This window comes from Ambystoma mexicanum, chromosome 2p (assembly GCF_040938575.1).
Source record: "Ambystoma mexicanum isolate Mex_15411 chromosome 2p, UKY_AmexF1_1, whole genome shotgun sequence".
In the NCBI taxonomy this organism is placed as follows: Eukaryota; Metazoa; Chordata; class Amphibia; order Caudata; family Ambystomatidae; genus Ambystoma; species Ambystoma mexicanum.
In genome coordinates this window covers 1165917315-1165938254 of record NC_090923.1, presented here as the reverse complement: position 1 = coordinate 1165938254, position 20940 = coordinate 1165917315, and the positions used below count along the sequence as shown (strand labels likewise).

General features: G+C 48.3%; 1 protein-coding gene across 5 annotated transcripts in view; it reads left to right on the top strand.

Moving 5' to 3' along the window:
• HUWE1 (HECT, UBA and WWE domain containing E3 ubiquitin protein ligase 1) overlaps nucleotides 1–20940 on the top strand; it is a 2445223-nt gene that overhangs the window by 253669 nt on the left and 2170614 nt on the right. For all 5 annotated transcript variants that reach the window (XM_069645305.1, XM_069645304.1, XM_069645303.1 and 2 more), the window contains exon 10: nucleotides 18388–18487. In XM_069645305.1, the coding sequence (XP_069501406.1) occupies nucleotides 18388–18487 (100 nt within the window). The remainder of the gene's footprint in view (nucleotides 1–18387; nucleotides 18488–20940) is intronic.

Genomic DNA, 20940 nt, shown 5'->3' with positions numbered 1-20940 from the left:
TTGGATATTTTCCAGTCGCAAAGCACGGTTCCTGTACCGGCTTCTCATGAAGCCGGCAGAGAACGCTCTCGATCCGCGGCTCGTACGCCTTCGGGCTCGGGCTCGTGCCGCGATTCGCACCAGGAGACCTCGAGGTCCTGTGCAGACAGGAGCAGTAGCAAGAGACGTGCATTCAGGTCTCAGTCCCCGTCCCCTGCAAGACCATTGCAGCCTGTGGAGGTACTGACGCAGGAGTCGACTCGTTCGGTGCTGGGCCAGTCGGACTCCAATGCTTTACCGTCCTATCAGCCCACGCCTGTGGAGGCATCGACGCTGAAGGTCTCGGGGGCGACACCCGCAGTGCGGTTTCCAGTGTCAAAGCCCTTGGCAGTCTCGACGTCTTATCGATGCCCTCAGCATCCATGTTTTAGATGCCTTTTGGTATTTTTTGGCCGTAATGTAGTGTTAGGGAGAATTCTCTTATAAGGCTAATTTCCCAAACCTAGTGAGTCCCCCAGCAGCTTTGCTGGATTTGTTTTTTCTTTTCTTCTCCTGCTAAGAGTGAGACTCGTTTCCTCCCACTCTTAGGCATGATTTGCGGTATGGCTTTGACTTATTGTGTGCTTATGGGCTATGGGGGTCTTTTACTCCATAGGGAATCATCTGTTTTAGTGTATGTTACACAGCACCCTCAGTGCAGTAACACAGGGGTGTCATAGTGACCCCCAAACATAGACTCCATACCCTGGGACTGACTACTGTCCCTCAGGGCATGCAAAGTCACCATTGACTTTACTAGTCCAAAATTGTGAACAGAACCAGTACAAACCATATTGTGGAAGTACTGGAAGGGGTTAATTCAATTGCTCCTGGGTCTGTTTCCATGGGGGCACTGTCCAGTCCCACCTTGTCGAGCTTCTGGCTGGTGGCAGTGGTTACCACTCAAAATATTCCACCGAAATATTTCCTATGGGATTTTCCCATTGATTTTAAACGCACCACTTTTTTGGTGCAATGTTAAAGATACCGCTGGTTTATTTAATATTAAATCACTGGTTGGGTACTTTTGCCAGAACTCTTTTCTAAAATGGCATTCATGTCCGTCTCTAACTCCAACCAAGGTCGGGCCCTTTGTTCCACTTTTTGGCGGGCTTCTCCACAGAAGCACTCCAAATGGTACCACTCTGTCTGGGTTCCACAGGATGTGTGGGTGGGGGAATGGGCACCCTGGACTGCGTTGCCTTAGCAACTCAAGTCGCACTCTGTTCTGATTGGCCCAGTGGTGAGCTGCCTGGCTCATCACTTAGCATGTTTGAGTGACAGCTAGGCTGTTGAATGGGGGTTTTTCTGCATAAAAGCAGGGCTTTTGGGACTGGAACTTCAGAAGTCGCCACAGGACCTAAGAAATCCGAAGAGGGGAGAAGCTGAGCCATCTGCAACGACGACACCAACGGTGGAGCCCTGCTGCAACGACTTCACCACTTTCCCAACGACAAGAGAAGATCTTCTGCTGAAAGAGTCTTCTTCCTCTGAGCTGGTGGAATCAACCAGTTCGCCATTTCGCCTTCCAGGACGTCTCTTGGTCGACTCGCCCGTGCCAAGCACCCCGGCGGCCGGATAGCCAAGCTTCACCACTGTGACCGCGAATACCAGGAACGCACCTTTTAACAGATTAACTCTGCGGCTGGTTTCTTCCCTGTGCAGTGCAACGACTCCAAGTTTCCTCCTCAACGAGATCCCCTCTTCCCCTGGTCGAAACCACGAACTGCACCCGCTGCCAGGAACTGCCACCGCTGAAGCTTCCTCAAGTTTAAAGGTACTGTGTTCCACCTGGCCTCCCTTTCTTCGATTTGCTCAAGGTGACCCATAAATCCTTGGCTTTCCAACTGGGTTGGCCCCCAGACCTTCTCATTTTATCTTTTGAACCACCCCAACCTCTTTTGAACATTTCTACAAAGACTTAAATGCATTTCACAACTGTGTGATCTTAGGGCACATTTCACCTTGCCCCATTTAAAGTGGGCCTGGCCTATGAACTTTGGCTCTACAGTAGACTCTGCCTTCACTAACTTGTTTTGGTCTCTTAAAAGTGTTGGGAACTGTTTTATTTTTATGACCTGCCTTTTTCTCTCCCTTTTACTTATTGGAGTGCCATTTAAGTTACACGCTCACCTCTGTTTTGACAAAGTGGTGTTTTGACTTAACCTTGTCTAATAATTCTTAAGGGAGGTGTGTATACTTTTCTGATTGTGTTTTGAACTTGCTTTGATTAATAGTGCTAGTGTATTTTCTAAATTGTGTGTTAAATAAATAATTATATACTTTTGATACAAAGCTCTGGTCAGTGTTTGCTTGTTCTACTGTTTTTAGCCCTATTGTGTATCCCATGTATACTTCCTAACACTTCTTGAGAGAAGTCTTGACTGCTCAGCCACAGCTACCAGGTAAATCTGGGTGGTGCAGACCGCTACCAATTGGGTTTACTGCTTACTCCTGTAGTCTTAATCTTCTTGCAGTGGTCCCCAAGGGAACTGCACATGATTCTGCCTACCATGTGTCTGAGGAGTTTCATGGGGCTTCATCTACGTCTGGGAGGCCGGTATTGGGCCCCGGACCCCAGGCTCTCTTCTGTCGCTTTGGCTCGGTTTTCTGACCCTTTGCCTCCTCTGTTTGAAGAGGAAGAAAGGTCGGAGATTGAAGACCCTGCTTCTCAGGATGAGGCTCCAGGATTGTTGGGCGACAGTCCCTTGGAGTTGAGGCAGACCCTCCATGATGCCAGTGGCCTAGATACTTCTCCGGAAGTTGTTTGGTAGGCCTGAGCCGGGGGCTCATGCAGACCCTTCCTACAGGCGGCTCATGCCTAAGGTTGCTGAATACCTGGGGTGGTCCAGTCCTCATGAGGATTTTATTCAGGATGACCTTACTGACATCTTGGACCAAGGTCCCCCCTCTGACCCGGTATTGTCCTTCCATCTTTCATTGCAAAAAAGGGTGTCATCGGCTTGGCAGGCCCCAGATTCGCTTCCGACGGGCAATAAGAATTTGCCGAAAAAGTACCGCCCAGATGGGAGCTCCATTTGAGCCCTTACACTCTTGTCCGTTGAGACTGTTGTCTTTTTAAATTGGTTTTTAGTTGCGGTTACTTCCGCATTCTGCCAATCCACCCTTTACTGTATTCCATAAGGACAGGGTTGTCCTGCGGGTGCAATCTTCTTTTCTTCCGAAGGTTGTCTGAATTTCATTTGAGCCAGGTGATTCCCCTGGCTTTTTATCCTCCGCACCCTGGTAAGGAAGAGGAGAGGCTCAATAGGTTGGATCCTAGGAGAGCTTTGAGCTTTTATCTTTCACAAATGTCCCGGGTCAGAGTGGGCAATCAGCTCTTTGTAGGTTATGCTGGACACTGCTTGGGTCGGGCTGTTTCCAAACGAACCTTGTCCAGATGGATTGTTTTGACTATCACCGAGTGCTACCGTTTGGCGGGGTAGGACCCTCTGGTAGGTTTACGGGCTCACTCTACTAGGGGGGGGTGGCTGCCTCCACTGCTCTACAAAGGGGTGTTCCTATTCTGAATATTTGTGAAGCAGCCACATGTTCCTCTGTCCATATGTTTGTTAAACACCCTGGACCCCATCCGTGGGCAGGATTTGGCCTTTGGTAAGGCAGTCCTCTATTCAGCCATTTGATTGGGTACTCTAAATTTTACAGGCTAAATTCTTTCCCTCCATAGTGTGTTACTGCTTTGGGAGTGTCATAGATGTGGAATACGTCGGAGGACACAATCCCTTCGAAGAACAAGTTACTTACCAAACTGACAACGTTCTTTCGATGAGATGTTCCTCCGATGTATTGCATATCGCCAGCCTGCCCCTCTGGAGAATTTCCTCTGATTCCAGCTTCCATTTCCACAAGGCTGAAGGCACTTATACTGGCAGGAGACTGGTGTTGCACCTTCTGGGGGGAAAAAACGAAACTGAGGCAACGGGCGCTGTGCGCCCCATATGTAACATCCAGTGACGTTGACCCTCGACAGAGGCCCTCGAGGGACATCGGCTTGACGCAAGACGCCCTCTGCTGAAAAGTTCCCGAAGTGCAAAGCTGTGGACATTGAATGTCATATATGTGGAATACGTTGGAGGAACATCCCATTGAAAGAACGTTACCAGTTTGGTAATTAACTTGTTCATTCAGGGGGGAACTACTCACAACCAAATTGTCCCTGTCTGACACCCTAACGCTCCACTTAATATACAGACCGCCAGGCCTGCTGCCATCATTTGAGGAAGATGTATCCCCGCTCCCCTCACACGTCTCAAAGCTTTCATCCAGAATTATTCTCCTCGGATTCAACGATCCCACTGATAGCAATGATCATGCCGAAGCCAACATCATTGTAGGATTGGGCCTTACCCAACACATCACACCCCCTACTCATACCAAAGGTTGCATGCTAGACTGGTTGATAGATGCTTACTGCAACATTAACCTTCGAATGGATTGTCCTCCCACGTATTTGTATCATCAGCTTTGCTTTCATATCAGCTTCGCTGCTGCAGGAAAATAAAACTCACACCCAGAGGCGCTGTGCTCGAGGTCGTGGTGTCGACGTCCCTCGAGGGTTGCCGTAGAGTGTCAACCTCACCCGTAGTATAAATGGCTCGAGCTGTGCCCATTGGCTTCAGTTCCGTTTTTCCAAGCGCTTTTGCTTCGTGTGTACGAAAACGGCGCTTCAGTCTTTCGAGATGTCTTCATCAAATCCTTCTACGTCTAAAACTGGCTTTAAAAAGTGCCAGAAATGTTGGGAAAAATGTCTTACTAACCCCCATTGAGTTTGCCTTTGGTGCTTGGGTCCGGACCATTGAGTCGACGAATGCGGTTCCTGTCAAGCTGTGACCAAAAAAGCTCTGAAGGAACGAAGAGGTAAATTAGCGGTGGTGGAGGAATTGTTGAAGGGCTCTTCAAAGAAAAATAAAGACTCAGCTGAGTCTAGGGAAAAATCCTAATGTAAATCGCAGTCGGTCAAGAAAATCTTCGTCTTATAAGCAGACGAGCAAGGGGAGTATCAATCTTTCGTCTTCTGATACAGGGGTGATCACCTGTCCTTCAAAACATGATTCCCATAGAAAATGGGAGGCTTTTAGAGCCTCGATGATGCAAATCTTTGAGAATGCGGCCCAGACCCACTTGAAGAAATTGCATGAGGACCATGCCCCAGCTCATTCTAAACATGCGGGGGAAGGTCCGAGAATACACTCTCTCAATCTGGCAAAAAATCGTTGAGGGCATCGTCGAGAGAAACCTCTCACACCTCGTAAGAAGAGCAAGACTGGCTTATCAGTGCATAAACCGAAGGAGACGCCAGACAAAATGGCATTGTTTGACAAACAGTCTTCGAAGTCTGTCGAAGGTCTCCTCGACGCATCTGTCGAAGACTTACTCGACACCGGTGTCGAAGGTAGCGTCAACACCTCCCCTGAAGGCGCTTACACCGAAGGCTCCTTTCACTTCATCAAAGCCGTTGTCGACAATATCAACACCATCGACGAAACCAAAGTCCATGCCTTCACAGGCCACAGGTACAAATGTTCACCCTGTGCCAACTAAAGACTCAATTCTATGGCTTCTATTTATGAGGAACAATCCTCTTGAAGAGATTCCCCTTTAGGTGTACAATATGGTACAAGGGATGTTACTGAAGAATGAATTGACCCTCAGTCCAAGATGTCTGACCTCTATGAACAGCTAATGGTTTGGCCTCGTCTCCTGAATTAGAATTCGGCAAGCCTGACCCTGCTGATCATGCAGACGGAGTGTAGAAATCTGATGAATAGGTTGGTGTAATTCAAGGGGTGGAACAGATTCACCCATTTACGAACAGGATGACATGACAGACTTTTCTCAGTCAAGGTCCTCAAAGGATCCTGTTCTTACTTTTCACACAGCACTTCAGAGGAACGTTATGGCTGCATGGGAAACCTAAAAATCTGGACCAGCAGTGAACCAAAATTTCGCTAGGAAATAGACCACCTTCTGACCCTGAATACTTGACTAAGCATCCTATACCTGAGAGTAGTAGTGCAGGCAGCCACATCCACTAGACAATCGGCATACCTGTCTATTCCCCCAGATAGGCACTATAAGACAATTGATGCCTGGTCTCGCAAGATTCTTTCTTCGAGCAGCATGGCTTTAAAGTCAACAAATGTGACTTGCACCCTTGCAAGATTCACATACACTCTGTCGGATTGTATTACTGCAGCGGCTGAACACATTCCTGAGGAGCGAGACTGCTTCCTTGCGATTGTGAAAGATGGAAAGGAGGCTATGGGGGAATGCCTTCAATCAGGACTGGACACTTCTGATATCATCAGTAGGTCCATGGCATCTAGCACAGTGCTATGCAGGTTTGTGTGGCTGAGAAAGTCTGGCTTTGCACCGGATGTGCAAGCCAGACTTCTCAATATGCTATTTGACGGCTTGAGGTTGTTCGACAGCAAGGTGGATGAAAGTTTGGAGAAGCTGCAGACCTCCAAGGTGGCAGCTAAGTCGCTTAGCGCTTCCATACGACAACCTCAGCAACGCTCCTACTCAGGCTCATCTTCCTGGAGTGGTCGTCCTTTTCATTTTTATTCCTCATTTGGAAGAGGAAAAGGACGGGCCAGTCAAAGAGGTCAAAGATGTCCTCTGGTTGGATGAGGAAAGTGTGCTAGATCAGCCCCAGCAGCGGCATCTGTCCCCTGAGCTGCTGCTGCAGCCATCGCAAAGCCACTCTGAGGCCTTGACTCGCAAGACCCCGGTCGGAGGCAGGATCTCTCAGCATCTGACCGAATGGCGGGGCATTACGTCGGATGCTTGGGCACTGGAAACTGAGGCTCAAGGTTACTGCCTTCCTTTTCAAAAAAAGCCTCAAGACCATTCACCAGGTTACAACTCTGCCAAAATACCAGATCTGCTCCTGTTTCAGGACATTTTAACTCTGCTAGAGAAAGGTGCAATAGAACAGGTACCTGTAGTGGAGAGGAATAAGGGTTGGTATTCCCCATACTCCTACGTCCCGTCCCCTTTCCTCCATACTTGTGGGACATCTCTCCGTCCTGTGGGACGGGACCGGAACACTTTGTAAAAAGCATCCAATTTTTTTTCCAAAAATGTGCCCCTCTTTCCTGTGCGGGGCTGGCACGCGGCCGTAACCCCGCCCACCTTGGCTCCTCCCCACGCATCACCCATTAGTCATTTTCTCCGCTCGATTGGGGCCGGATGCACTTGCATCCTCAAAGATTTTCTTCCCTTTTTCCTCTCTGGCTCACGCTAGCGTTCGTTTACTAGTCTGTCTGTCTTTCAAATTAGACTTTCCAGATTGTTCGTCGTGTCACTGTCGCTTCGCGAGGACGGATCCCCATCCTTTGTTTAAAGTGTTTGGGTCCGGAACACCGTTGGGACTCCTGTTTTTACTGCGACTCCCTTTCGGTCCGGGCACTTCAATGTCAGTTGGAGCGGTGGGAGGAGGTGTTCCGACGAACTCCTCCTTCGCATTTTTAGGCGTTCATCGACGAGAAGAAGAAACGCCCGGTAAGTTCTTCACTTTTCAGAGCACCCCGGCCGGGGGATACCTTTCCGGGTTCCTCTCGGTCCAGGAGGGGCGTTGATCGCTCTGTCACTGGGGTTCACCCTGAGGTGCCTGTTGGGCCTAATAATGCTACCAGAGTTTTCTCCCGTAAGGGGCCTGTGAACACCGGAGTACGCTCCGAGGCCCCTCCTGTGGGGGCTGTTTGTAGACCCAGTTCTACTGAATCGTGGGGTACCGGAGCTCGCTCTGAGGCCTCTGTCGGCTTCCCTCAAAAACAAGACCAGGGTGCACCCCGAGGCCTTGGCTGGGCTGGTTGTTACCGAACGGATGTTCGAGACCTGTGCAGATAAGGCTGTTACCAGGCCTGGGTCCGAGGTCCCTCGTTCAGAGGCTAAAGCTACCAACAGTTCTGAGAGGCCGGACAAGTTCCTCTTTTACCGGCAGTGCCGAGGTCCGTCCTTCGAAGGCTAATTTGGCGGTTGGTATGTCGCAAAAACATTCCAGGCCTCATAGTACCGGCTCGGCCGAGGTTCCTTATGTTAAGGCTAAGATTAAGACCCCTGATCCATCGACTGGGACCCCTGCCTCACTTCCTCACGTGCCGCAGTTCCCCTCAGATGAGGACAAAATGGCGCCCGTTCCCGCCACAACCACGGCGGCCATTTTAGGTGCTACCCCTACAACTACGTCATAGGCCTCTGGTGTAGGGCGCAGTCCCTTGGGTGAACCTAAGGTCCCTTGTGCGCATCCTTACCGGCCAGTTTATGATTGGAACACCCGGGTGCCTCTTCCGCACAATGTTTTGTTGCCCGTGGGGGCAGCTCCTTTGATTTATGTGGATACGTCGGTGGAGGGATTTGTCCACCTCATGAGAGGCCTCCTCAGGTTCCGAAGCAATCTCCTGAGGATGCTTTTTTCGGTACTTTTCAAGCGCTTATGCACACAGACCCCATAAGGGAATATTTCAAAGGACTTTTCAAGGAGATATGGCCACCTGCGCCTCCGGCTCCACCCGTTCCTCCGGTGGTTGCGCTGGCGCCTCCCTTGCCTGTGGTGCCTCCCCCGGCTCTTCCGCCTGTGCCTCCATTGTCCCCAGTGGACAAGGCAGTGCCTGACACGGCTCAGCAGGATCCAGGCCTGTCAGATGACCCTCAAGGCGATCAGGACAACGAGGACCTTCCCTGCTCTATCAGAGCCTTTCATGACCGGGTATTGGACATGCGTTTCTTAGATGTTCCGGTGCCCGAGGCCCCCGCTCCGCAGGAGGGCGTGCTTTCTGGGGCATTCACCCTGTCTCCCTTGGAGCGTACCGGCCTGTTCCTGCAGAAGGATGTTCTGGCTGAGGTCCGAAGAGTCTGGGAAAAGCCACACTCTGGTCTTTTTGTCAATAAGAAGATTGACGTGTGGTACAGGCTGCATTCTTCGGAAGAGGTGGCCCTGTCGTTTTGTCCGCCTCCCTCCTCCACAGTGGTGGCTGCGTTGCAATCAAGACCTGCAGCATCCTCTTCCACGACGGCTACTCAGGTCTTGGGAAAGGACAAGCTCCTGGACTCCCTAGGGAGGAAAATCTTTGCCAACTCAGCTTTGCAGCTCAGGCAGGCCACTGCTGAGTTGATATTGGCGGGAGCTAACATGCGGATGTGGAAAGGTCTGTCGGGGTTTGAGAGCACATCCCGGTCAAGAAGCTGGAAGACTTCAAAGGAGGCCTTTCCGATGCCAGGGTCTTGGCCCAGGATCTCCTGGAGGCTGCGGCTCACCACGTAGACACCTCGGCTTGGGGTTGATACCTCACGGCAGGCGTGGCTGCATGCCACTCAATTTTCTAAGGAAGTGGAAGACAAGGTGTTGGACCTTCCATTCGATGGAAAGGAGCTTTTTCATTCTACTACTGGTGTTGAGCTCACCAAGACCAAAGATAGCACTCAGACGGCTAAATCATTGTCTGTTCTGGGCAAAGCTCCTTTCAAATCCCAGAGACCATTGTCGCAAAGTCGACCCTCCTCTGGTTTTAGGGTGTTCTTCGACAGCAAATCTCGCAGAGTGGATACTCCTACGGTGATTAACTGCTGTAGACGACAACGCACGCATTTTTTCTCCCGCTCCTCAGCCTCCTCATCAGGTTCAGGTGGTAAACCTGCCAAATGAGGGTTTTCAGCGCTCGCACGAGACCCCAGTGGGAGGACGCATTGCATCTCATTGGGAGGCGTGGCAGACCATCACAGAAGACAGATGGCTCTTGTCAGTCGCTCGAGTGGGCTTCCGGTTACCTTTACCCCCTGCCCCACCCATCAACCCTCCTTTTCAGCTGTTGGGCTCACCCTCCCTCAAGGCCGAAGTTCAGAAACTTCTGGACCTCAGAGCTGTGGAACCCGTTCCCCTTGGGGAGCGAGGGGAGGGCTTCTACTCCCACCTGTTTACCGTGCCCAAACCCAACCAGGCTGGCCTGTGCACCATCCTAGACCTTTCCCAGTTCAATGTTTTCCTACCCCAAGAGAAATTCAAGAATATCACGCCCAGCCAGATACGCTCCTCCTTACAGATAGGCGATTGGCTCAGCATTGTGGATCTTCAGGACGCGTACATGTATATCCTGATTTGGAACCCACACAGGAGATATCTCCGCTTCTCTTTGGGAGAGGAGCACTTCCAGTTTCGAGTGCTTCCTTTTGGCCTCAGCTCGGCGTCGCATGTCTTTACGAAGATTGTCGGTGATTGCGGCCTTTCTTAGTCTCCAGGGTATCCATGTGTATCCGTATTTGGACGACTGGCTTTTACGCAGCCCTTGTCCGCTAGCAGCAGCGGGCAATCTCCAGTCTCTCCTTCAGCTCCTGTCCATCTTGGGCTGTCGGTGAACTGGCAGAAATCTTCCATGACGGTCTCGCAGGACCTCATTTTCCTGGGTTTTCGCTGGAACACGATCGAATGCAGAGTGTACCTGACCGGGGACAGAATGGCGGATCCGTTAGCCACGTGTCAGATGTTTGTGCAGTCGGAGAGCATGTCGGCCTGGTGGTTCCAGAGGCTTCTGGGCCTCATGGTCTTGTGCGTGTTGGCTCTTCCTCTTGCTCGTCTCAAGATGAGATGGACCCAGATGGCTCTTCGGAGATCATGGCGTCGGGCAATGGATCCGGATTCCATGCGGATAATGATTCTGGATTCCATTAGAGTGGACCTGGATTGGTGGTCATCTCTCAGCAATCTGTCTGGGGGCGCGGGGTTTCAGGACCTGGTCCCCATGTTGACGATCACAACGCACTCCTCCCTTCTAGGGGTGGGGTGCAACGTTAGATCTTCAAGTTTCGGACCTCTGGTTTTGGAGCTTCTGGTAATCTTCCTAGCGCTCGGGGCGTTCAGACCGCTCATCGTCAACAAGGTGGTCCGCATAAGAACGGACAATGTGGTGTCAATGTATTACATCCACAAACAAGGGGGAACGAAGTCCCCCCCCCCCCCTCCTCCGTGGACCTGTACATCCAGAATTGGGAGTGGGCCTTGCTTCATGGTGTCTGGCTGCTTGCAGTGCACATCTCGGGCTAGCTGAATGTCACAGTGGATGCCCTCAGCCAGCGGACAGTGGTCAGGTACGAGTGGGAATTGAAGGCGGAGGTCCTCTCATGGATTACCTAAATGTAGTCCTGACGGCGCTGTGCCACAAACCCTTTGAACCAATGGCTACGGTGGACCTCAAGTACTTGTCTTGGAAAATGACCCTTCTGGTCGCCGTTACGTCAGCAAGGAGAGTGAGTGAGCTCCAGGCATTGTCGGTGGAGCATCCTTTCTTGGTCTTTCATAAGGACAAGGTAGTCCTTCGGACAAACCCGGCTTTTCTACCGAAGGTGGTGACCGAATTCCATCTGAATCAGTCGATCTCCCTTCCGGTCTTTTTTCCGAACCCTGCCTCAGAGTCTGAAAAGGTTCTACACTGTCTTGATGTCCGAAGAGCTCTTAAGTTGTACCTGGACAGGACTTCCGAGCTTAGGCGTTCTTAATGTTTTGTGACCTTCGGTAACCCTCAGTGCAAGCCAGCGTCTTAGGCAACTATTTCTAGGTGGATTGCCGCCTGCATCAGTCTTTCACCGTCCAATGGCTGAAACCTCCTAAGGGTATCCATGCACACCTGGTGCGGGGCAAGGCACGCGGTTGCTTTTCAGAAATGTCCCCTGGGATTCCATCGCTAGCGCAGCTACTTGGGCCTCCCCATTTGCTTTCTGTATGCATTACTGTCTCAACATGAGCTCAAGAGCTGACGCTCAGTTTGGTCAGGCTGTGCTGAAGAACCTGTTTCAGTAAGGGGTATTTCCATCAGCCCGTATTTCCTGTGAGGAGTGCTTGGGGAATCTCCCACAAGTATGGAGGAAAGGGGACGGGACGTAGGAGTATTACCAGGTTACTCACCGTAGTGACCACCTTACTCCTAGTCCATAGCCCCCTTTCCTCCATACGCCCGCCCGCCGTCCCCTCTAATAAGGTTCCTCTGTTGTTGCTAATGGGTCTTCGTCCTGGCGATAGAAAAGGATGGATGCGCGGGGCAGAGCCAAGGTGGGCGGGGTTACGGCCGCGTGCCGGGCCCGCGCAGGAAAGAGGGACACATTTTTGAAAATGTGGATGCTTTTTACAAAGTGCTCCGGTCCCGTCCCACAGGACGGAGAGATGTCCCACAAGTATGGAGGAAAGGGGACTATGGACTAGGAGTAAGGTGGTCACTACAGTGAGTAACCTGGTAATACTTCCTCATCCCAAAGGACGACAGCAGATTGAGACCCATCTTGGACTTAAACTTAAGCAAGTTCCTCAGGAATCACAAGTTCAAGATGGTAACCCTTTCTCAGATCCTTCAGGCGCTCCAGGACTGGTTGGTATCATTGGACCTTCAGGATGCTTACTTTCATGTGCCGATTCATCCCAAGCACAGAAAGTACCCGAGGTTCACGATTGGCAGTTTTCACTATCAGTTTTGAGTTCTGCCATTCGGGTTGACCTCTGCCTGAGGGTTTTCACCAAGCTGATGGGGGGGGGAGGGGGGGGTAGTGGCAGCGAGTCTCATGGAGGGGTTGGGGGGATTCAAGTCTAACCTTACCTGGAAGATTGGTTGATCAGGGCACGTTCACACAGGCCCAGGAACATCGGAGCATGACCTTCCACTTTTTACACAGATGGGCTTCTCCCTCTATTACAAAAAGTCAAATATGATACCATTCCAAAGACTCCAATTGATCAGAGCAGTACTGGATACTTCTTCGAACAAAGCCTCCCCTTCCGAGGTGAGAGGTCACCACATTCTGCAGATGGTAAAGTTCCAGAATGCCCAGCATCTGCCGGCCTTCGATTTTCTGAGCTTGCTCCGCCTCATAGCATCCTGCATTTTCCTGGTGTCAGAGGCCAGAATGAGATCCCTTCAATGGGTCCTCGGGACTCAATGCTCCCAGTTTTCAGGGGATATGTCAGCTCTTTTGCAAGTTCTGACCAGAGTGGCTCAAGATTTGCCATGGTGGGCTTTCAAGGACAATATTCTCAAGGGAGAATCTTTTTGGCAACTATGGCCGGAGATGACCGTAGTGAGGGATGTCTCACTCACAGGGTGGGCTGCTCACACCAGCAACCTGTCAATCCGTTGTTGTTGGTTTCCATCGGAGTCCAAACTATACATCAACCTTTTGGAGCTGAGGGCAATCAGACTAGGGCTGAATGCCTTTCGGCGAAAGAATGTCCTGATAATGACTAAACACAGTGGCCACCTACTACCTTAACAAGAGGAGGCGTAGGGTCACTACCACTGTGCAGGGAGGCAATACAGCTCTGGTTCTGGGCAATACAAGAATGAATCTCTCTATCAGCAGTTTGCCTAGCTGGAAAGCAGAACACGGCGGCGGACTCTGAGCATTCAGAGCAGTGTCCCACGAGTGGGAACTAGCTCAGGAAGTCCTTCAAGAGATCGTCCCCCCTTTGGGGAAACCCAAAAGTGCATATGTTCGCAACCAGTGTCAACAGGAAGTGCGAACTGTACTGTTCAAGGGAATTTTCCTCAAAGAGCAGCTCTAGGGGACTCGTTTGTAGTGAACAGGGAATGTCTGCTTATATACAAGTTGCCTCCAGTCCCTGTGATCCTCACGTAATTGAGAGGTTGAGAAAGTTCAGTATAACCATTATCCTAATTGCCCCGGATTGGGCCAGGAGGACATGGTACCCGAACATGTCCATCTGCCCTCCAATACGTCTTCCACCAAGAGAGGATCTTATCTTGCTAGAGAAAGGTTGGGTTCTCCATCCAGAGGTCAAGGCACTGCCTTCAGACATGGTTTCTGAGAGGCTGAGATGTAAGGATTGGGACCTCCCGGACGACTTAATGGAGATTTTGCTTTCGGCCAGAAGGCCAGCACCAAAATCTTTGTACCAGTGTTGTTGGAACAAGTTCAGTAACTGGTGCGAGGTTAAGAATGTGGATCCTTTTCTATGTGGTACACCTATGGTACTTTCTTTCCTGCTGCATTTAGCCAATCAAGGCCTTCAGATTGGTACAATAAAAGGATACATGGCTGCGCTTTCTATTTTCAAGCGCTCATCAGAAGAGGTATTGTACTTCAAAATGCCACTTGTTGTTTAATTCTTAAAGGGCCTCACTAACATGTACCCTCCAGTCCCTTTTAAAGTCCATGTTTGGGATCTAAATTTAGTACTAAAATATCTTACATGCATTCCTTTCAAGCCTCTGCTTTCTTGTCCGCTAATGCTTCTCACTTTGAAGACAATCCTATTAGTGGCTATTACATCAGCCCGCAGGGTGAGTGAGTTACAGGCCCTCTCTTGTAAGCCTCCTCACACCATTTTCCATAAAGTCAGTTATACTTAGTCAAACGTTCATTTCTTCCAAAAATAGTCTGATTTTCACTGTCTCAGAAGATCACTTTGCCATATTTCTATTCTCCCCCTCATGCAAGTAAGGAAGAAAGACTTCACAGGCTGGACCCAAAAGGGGCTCTGTTTTTACGTTTCTAGACTGGCAAAATTTCGGCAAAGCGATCAACTTTTCATTGGATACACCAGCCACAAATTGGGCCTGGCAGTAACGAAACTGACCTTATCCAGATAGAAAATTCTCGCAATTGGAGAGTGTTACAGAATGGTGGGTAAAGAACCTCAAGAGGGACTAAGAGCTCATTCTACTAGCTGACGATACGAAAGCAAAACTGATACGAATATCTAAGATGTGGAATACGTGGGAGGAACATCCAATCTAAAGAACTACAGTTGGTAAGGAACTTGATCTTCTCTCCAATGTGCCATGCCTTTGGTCTGACCATAATGTAATCTCATTTACTATCCCTAAACACAAGCAACGGGGTGCTACACCCCAACCGGCACCTGCTGCTCTTTCAAGGAATGCCCAAAATATCAACCAGGGAGTATGCTCCCGTTATTGCAAACCCTAAGAACTTGCGTGCATTCCACTGAGGATCCTTCCACGATGGTTGAATTATACAATCATACCCTACTATTGGCCATTGTCAAGGTAGCACCCTTGAATAAATGTAAATCCAAAACAATAGCGCACTTGAACTTGTGGTATACCTCCAAGCATTACGCCACAAAGTGAGCAGCTGAATCCACATGGAAAGTGTCTCCCTCAGTGTCAAAGGGCTCTTCACCACCGCGTCCAAAAGTTATAAAAAAAAAAAACATAGTCCACGCTAAAAGTCAGACCTGTAATGAGCGAATTGAAAACTCGAGAGCTCTTCGTCATTTTGCGAGAACTCTAATCTCCAACCTCCCCCCAGCTAGCTGCACTAAAGACACACTGGTACTGCAATATCCAAAAGGCACTCTTGGATAAAATCTTACTACAATCCAAAATTGCATTAAAAAAAATAAACTGGTACCCACTTTGGCACTGGACGCCCAAACATCCCCCCGCATCCCCCCCCTCCCCCGACACCCTGGCCACCTCCAAATTCCACCCTTCATACCCAGGAGTTCGCGTTTACCCTGCTCTCTACCTCTGAAGTCACAACATTCTTCAAAGGCCTGAAGCCATCCAGATGCCACAGCGACATCGGCCCAGCCTCACTCACAAACGACTGTGCAATAGAGCTTGCACCTTTATCACATTGCTCATCAGCAACTACTTCACCTTTGACATTGAGGACAACCTTAAAGATGCTTGGGTCCTTCCACTCATTTAAGAAACATGTTAGACCCTAACACCCCCACCAGCTACCACTCTACCATGACAGTCCCATTCCTAATCTCAATAATAGATGGAGTAGCATACTTGCAAATCCAAAAATATCTGGAAACCAACAACCTCATTGGACTCCGCCAATCCGGTTTCCGCCCTGTCAAGGAATAGTCAGAACTCCTGGATCTCAAAATCCAAATGGATGAGATCATAGATAATGGTCACATTTTTTTCCTTCTTCTGGACCTCTGCTGCTTTTGATTTGGTAGACCACAAAATCCTCTGCCAAAAAGTCATCACCAGCCAACTTAAGCACCAGCCTGGATCGAATCCTTTCCATCAAACAGAACAAGGAGTCTCTTCTCTACCGCCTCTGCCCCACCAGCTCCAGTCACCTGCGGTGTTCCCCAAGGCTCTTGTGTCTCTCCGACATGATACAATATCTTCACAAAACACCTCTTTGTCCTCGACACCATGGGGACTTCGTACGCTAACTACACTGATGACACCCAAATCCGCCTCATTTCGGGCTCCTTTGAGACTGATTTTGAAGTGCTGAGCTATGCATTCTTGGATTGTTCAACACTCTTTATGCTTGAATGACGAGAGAACTGAACTGTTCCTTATTGGAACCCAAACCCGCTTAAACTTTACAGCACCTACAAATCCATCATTGATGGTAACACTATCCCAGTCTCAAAAGAAGTAAAGACATTAGGGGTCTACTTTGATTCATCACCATCACTAACCAGACATGTAAACTGTCACCTCTGCTGCAGCATACACCTCAAACTCCTCAATGCCTGCAGACACTTCCTGTCTACAGACGGCTGCATCATGATCGCCAGAGCCCTAATTTTCAACCAGACTAGATTACTGCAGTGCCCCCTTTGCAGGTTTCACAATGCGGAATATCAACAAATGACAGGTCCTACAAAATAATGTTCTAAGAGCAGCACTGAACATTTCAAAATATGACAATTTCCTCTGCTAGACAGAACGCCCACTGGTTGCTGGTTTGTAAACGCCTTCTAATCAAAAATGTAATTGCTAACATACAAATTTCTTTCAAATGCCGCACCCAAATATCTGGCTAAGAAATTCACCAAATCATAATCTAATAGACCGACCCGTGCTGCCTACTGACACCTTCTCAAGATCCCCAGATTGAAATTGCAAAAAGCAGGGGAGCTCCAGCTTCCCTGTATTCGCTGATAAACACTGGAGCGCCATACCGCCATCGCTCTGATCAGAACAATCCTTCTGGTCCTTCCGGAAAGACCTTAAAACTTGGCTTCTCACCCAAGAACTCCTAAATTGTAAATAGTCTGAGCACCAAATCATACTATGTTTGCAACTCGCTCATGTTCTAAGTAATGACACCTCCCGTCCACCTGTACCATTGTATTCACTGCGCCAAATCTAGACTATATGTAAAATTGCACATGTTTCGAATTATTTTTCCATCCAACTGCACTGACTGCAAACAGATGCCTTTGGGTTAGGTGTGCTTTACAAATGAATGAATGAATCAATAAATGTGAGTGCTGAAGTACTATAATGCCAAGCCATTCTGAAGTACTCGCAGCAGATCTGATTTTTGGGGGAAAAAAAGAAATCCTGCGGTACAGAATTAGTTTTTTTCTTTCACACATTTCAACTCACTTGTATGCGGGGGGAGACCCCCTGCAGCCCTCCCCGTAACATATAAATGCGTTGAAATATGCAGTTCACAATTCGTCATTTTTGGCCTTTGGATTTTTGGCCACGAAACAATGGGGTGATACCCTCTGTGGCGTTTGGATCCAAGGGTGTCAGCCAGGCTCTGTCCAAGTTAATATCCCAATGGCTTTCAACTTGCATTTTCAACTGGCTTACTCGTTGGCTTAAGGCACATTCTATAAGCGCTGTAGCATCCACCACTGCCTTCCTTTGTGGACATCTGCAGGGCAGGGACGTGGAGGTCTGGTCACTTCGCTGAGCTCTACTGCAACAACAAGAACTCAACAGAGTCTAGAGTTGGACAAGCTGTCCTTTGGCATCTGTTCACCTAAGGTTAGATTTACCCTGCAGGTGAGCCTGTCTTCCTCCTCCCCGATTTGCCATAGATACATATGTATATACTGCTGTGTAATTATTCAAACAGTGTGTGAATCTATGAAATATCCAATGCTGCAGAAGGAATAAGTTACTTAACCTGCAACTCTTCTCCAGTATTGGTATTTTTCATAGATTCGCATGCTCACCTCCTGCCTACCCTGCTTGTGCTCATCTTGACTAGTTTTTCACACATTCACATGCATTATGCATTTCTAAAGATGGGCTCCAGTGGAGGAGCTATGGGAAGTGCTGCCTATTGGCTAAGGGCTAACGACCCAAAAACAACACTAAGAAAAAACTAACATAATTGCAGTTCTTGATTTCAAATGAAGCCGCTTTACTGTTGGCAAGTATTCCCAGCCTGATGGGGGGGGTGGGGCGCGGGGGGGGGGGGGGAATAGTCAAACCGCATGTGAATCTATGAAAGATACCAATGCTGGAGAACAGGAGTTGCAGGTAAGTAACTTAATCCTTGTAGTTGTATGTTCCTCTGAAGTTGGCAGGTTTGGTGCTAGACGGGATCTTGTATTTTGTTTGCTATCTCAAAAGTTTGGTTTCTCTTTTCTTATAGATGCTGCTGTTTACACACATCCGACTAGCTCATGGCTTTTCCAATCATAAGAAGAGGTTGCAAGCTGTCCAGGCTAGACTTCATGCAATTTCCATACTAGGTAATATCATGTTTCTATGAATGTTCTACCCGTTTCTTTGTTGTACATACCTTGGAAGCGATTTAACGAAGATAGTATAACTGCATTGTTGCTATTTCAAGATGATGTTATGGACAGTGATTCACTGGATGACTCTAAAGACGTTTATAGGCATTCGGTTTGCTTCACCCACTATCAATGCATTCCTACAATAAGGTCTAGGTGGGCATCTGGTATTTCTAGGCCATGGGTTCTCCTATACTCACTCACCAGTGGCAGCAGTGTCGAGGCCTACTGGAAAACTTTAAATACTTCAAGAATATCCCCACCAGAGGACGGGGAGAGGTGGATGGCGGGCTAGTACATTTTATGCAGCTCCGCAGGTCAGTGCCCTTAAAAATAAAACAAAACTCATGTCAATAGTTGGAAGCTTTCTTGGTTTGCTGTCTGGTTGGTTTAGGGTTAACTGCAGCTTTATGGTTTATAGTTTATCGGGACTCATTTTTGTCATTGATCTTCATGGGTTCCACCGGGAGCACACATGCTTATTTTGACTTGACTGATCTACAAAGCTCCCTTCAAAATAGTGAAGTGTTAAATCCTGGTTGTCTCAGTGGGTGTTCTGCCCCCCCCCCCCCCTCTTGCTCCTGCCCAAAATCCACCTCCAATGAGGCAGCACAGAGGAAGATGGAACTTGCACTTAGAACAGCTCTGGCTTTTTAGCAGTCTGTCAAATGCTCTTTGTGTCTCTGAAGCAAAGGTCTAATGAGTAGGTAATTGCAGTCCGATATCGTAAGGTGTTCTTGCCTGAGACACCAGATGGATGTTCCCGTTTGGTGGTATTGAGGTGCAGTTTCATGAGTATTGAGCGGATTTGTTAAGTGGCTGTTCGAGGAACTTCTTGAAGGATCTGGAGGCTGCCTGCTTGAAGCTGCGATATCAAGCAGATTGTTTGAAAGGTGCATCATGGGTACTAGTTTCCCAGTTGTGGTAAAGTCACTGTGAAGGCACCCTGTCAGCTACGGGGCATTTCCTTTCATGTGACCTTCTTTGTTGCAACTGAGATACCTTGGAGGGGACAGTATTTAGTGGTTGTAGTTTAATGCTTTGACAGATGGGGATACATATTTAGATTTCTGGGGCTTGAGTCTTTTTAGGTTCACTTCCTATGCATATTCCTTACCTAGTGATGTGTGTAACAATGTTTGCTTTCTTGGCTGTGTCAGTCTAATACATTTTGGGATCCAATTGATAAAGAAAATGTGCTAGAAACTTGGCAGATCAACCCAGTTAGTGGCCATGTTTTGGAATGCTTTATAAGATACTTATGCTGCTACTTGCCATTTATATTGCTGAGCTCCACCTAGAAGCTCTCCCCAAATACACATTTACATTAAAAAACGAACTAAAATTCCATGCTGGCAATGCAGAGTGAATGAAACTGGTAAACTAGTAAATGTAGATCTTAACCACAGAAATGGACATAAATCTTGCAAATTTTGATTTCTTCTATAGTAGCTTACCTGTTTCATGGACTGAAAGTGTGTTGGTGCTTTTATATAAAAAAAAATTAACAGGGGAGACCCGAAATAGTTTGGCACTCATTACTATTAATAAGGTATTTGCTTTTACCTCTTGATGCATGATTCTGGCAAGGTGACAGCATCTGTTTTGAGTCCACCTAATTGGGGTTCAAAAGGGGAATGTCTACCATCAGTATGTTCTGAACCAGTTGAGTGCTAATGCACTCATTACAGCCATCTTCTGCAGCTTTCAGATGTCTCTGTAGCTTTTGACTGCATTGACAAGAACTTTCTGTTTGAGTGGGGGATTGGCACTAGTCCAAATGTGTTACTACGCACACTAGGGTGAGTGAGATTGGACATGGCAGGAACTTGTACAAACAGCATTCTAATGAAGAAAACCTTTACACAGGTACGCCCAAGTGCCCCTTTTCAATCTTTGCTTGGTTCACCAAGATGTCGTTTTAAACAGTCTGGTCATTTTTTCCCAAATTGGGAGAACTTTTGTTTTCCTTTGTTAGGGTATGCTGACTATCTAGCTTTATTTGGATTCACTATGAATAAGCCTAAAGAGAAGAATTAATGCTGTGGCAACGTTCTCTGCTGAAAATAAAGTAGAAGGTATATAAACGCAGTAACTTTATTTGGAAGCTGGAAAATTCACCTGTAGAAGCCCAGGAATATTGCTATATAGGGGATCATATTTCGTTCTACTCATAGCTCAAAGCTTTCTAGCGATGAATTTATACACAAGATTGCCCCTACTATGGCAGCATTGAGGGGGTTGATTTGAAATAGAATGCTTATTCACTGTAAGGCAGTACTTTTCAAATTAAGATGGCTAGGAGCTCCACACAAGGTCATAGTAAATCTAGTTCAGTGTGGTAGTCGTATACAAATGTAACCACAAATGAAACTGTATAATGAGTCCTTTCCTCAAGATTGTAATGC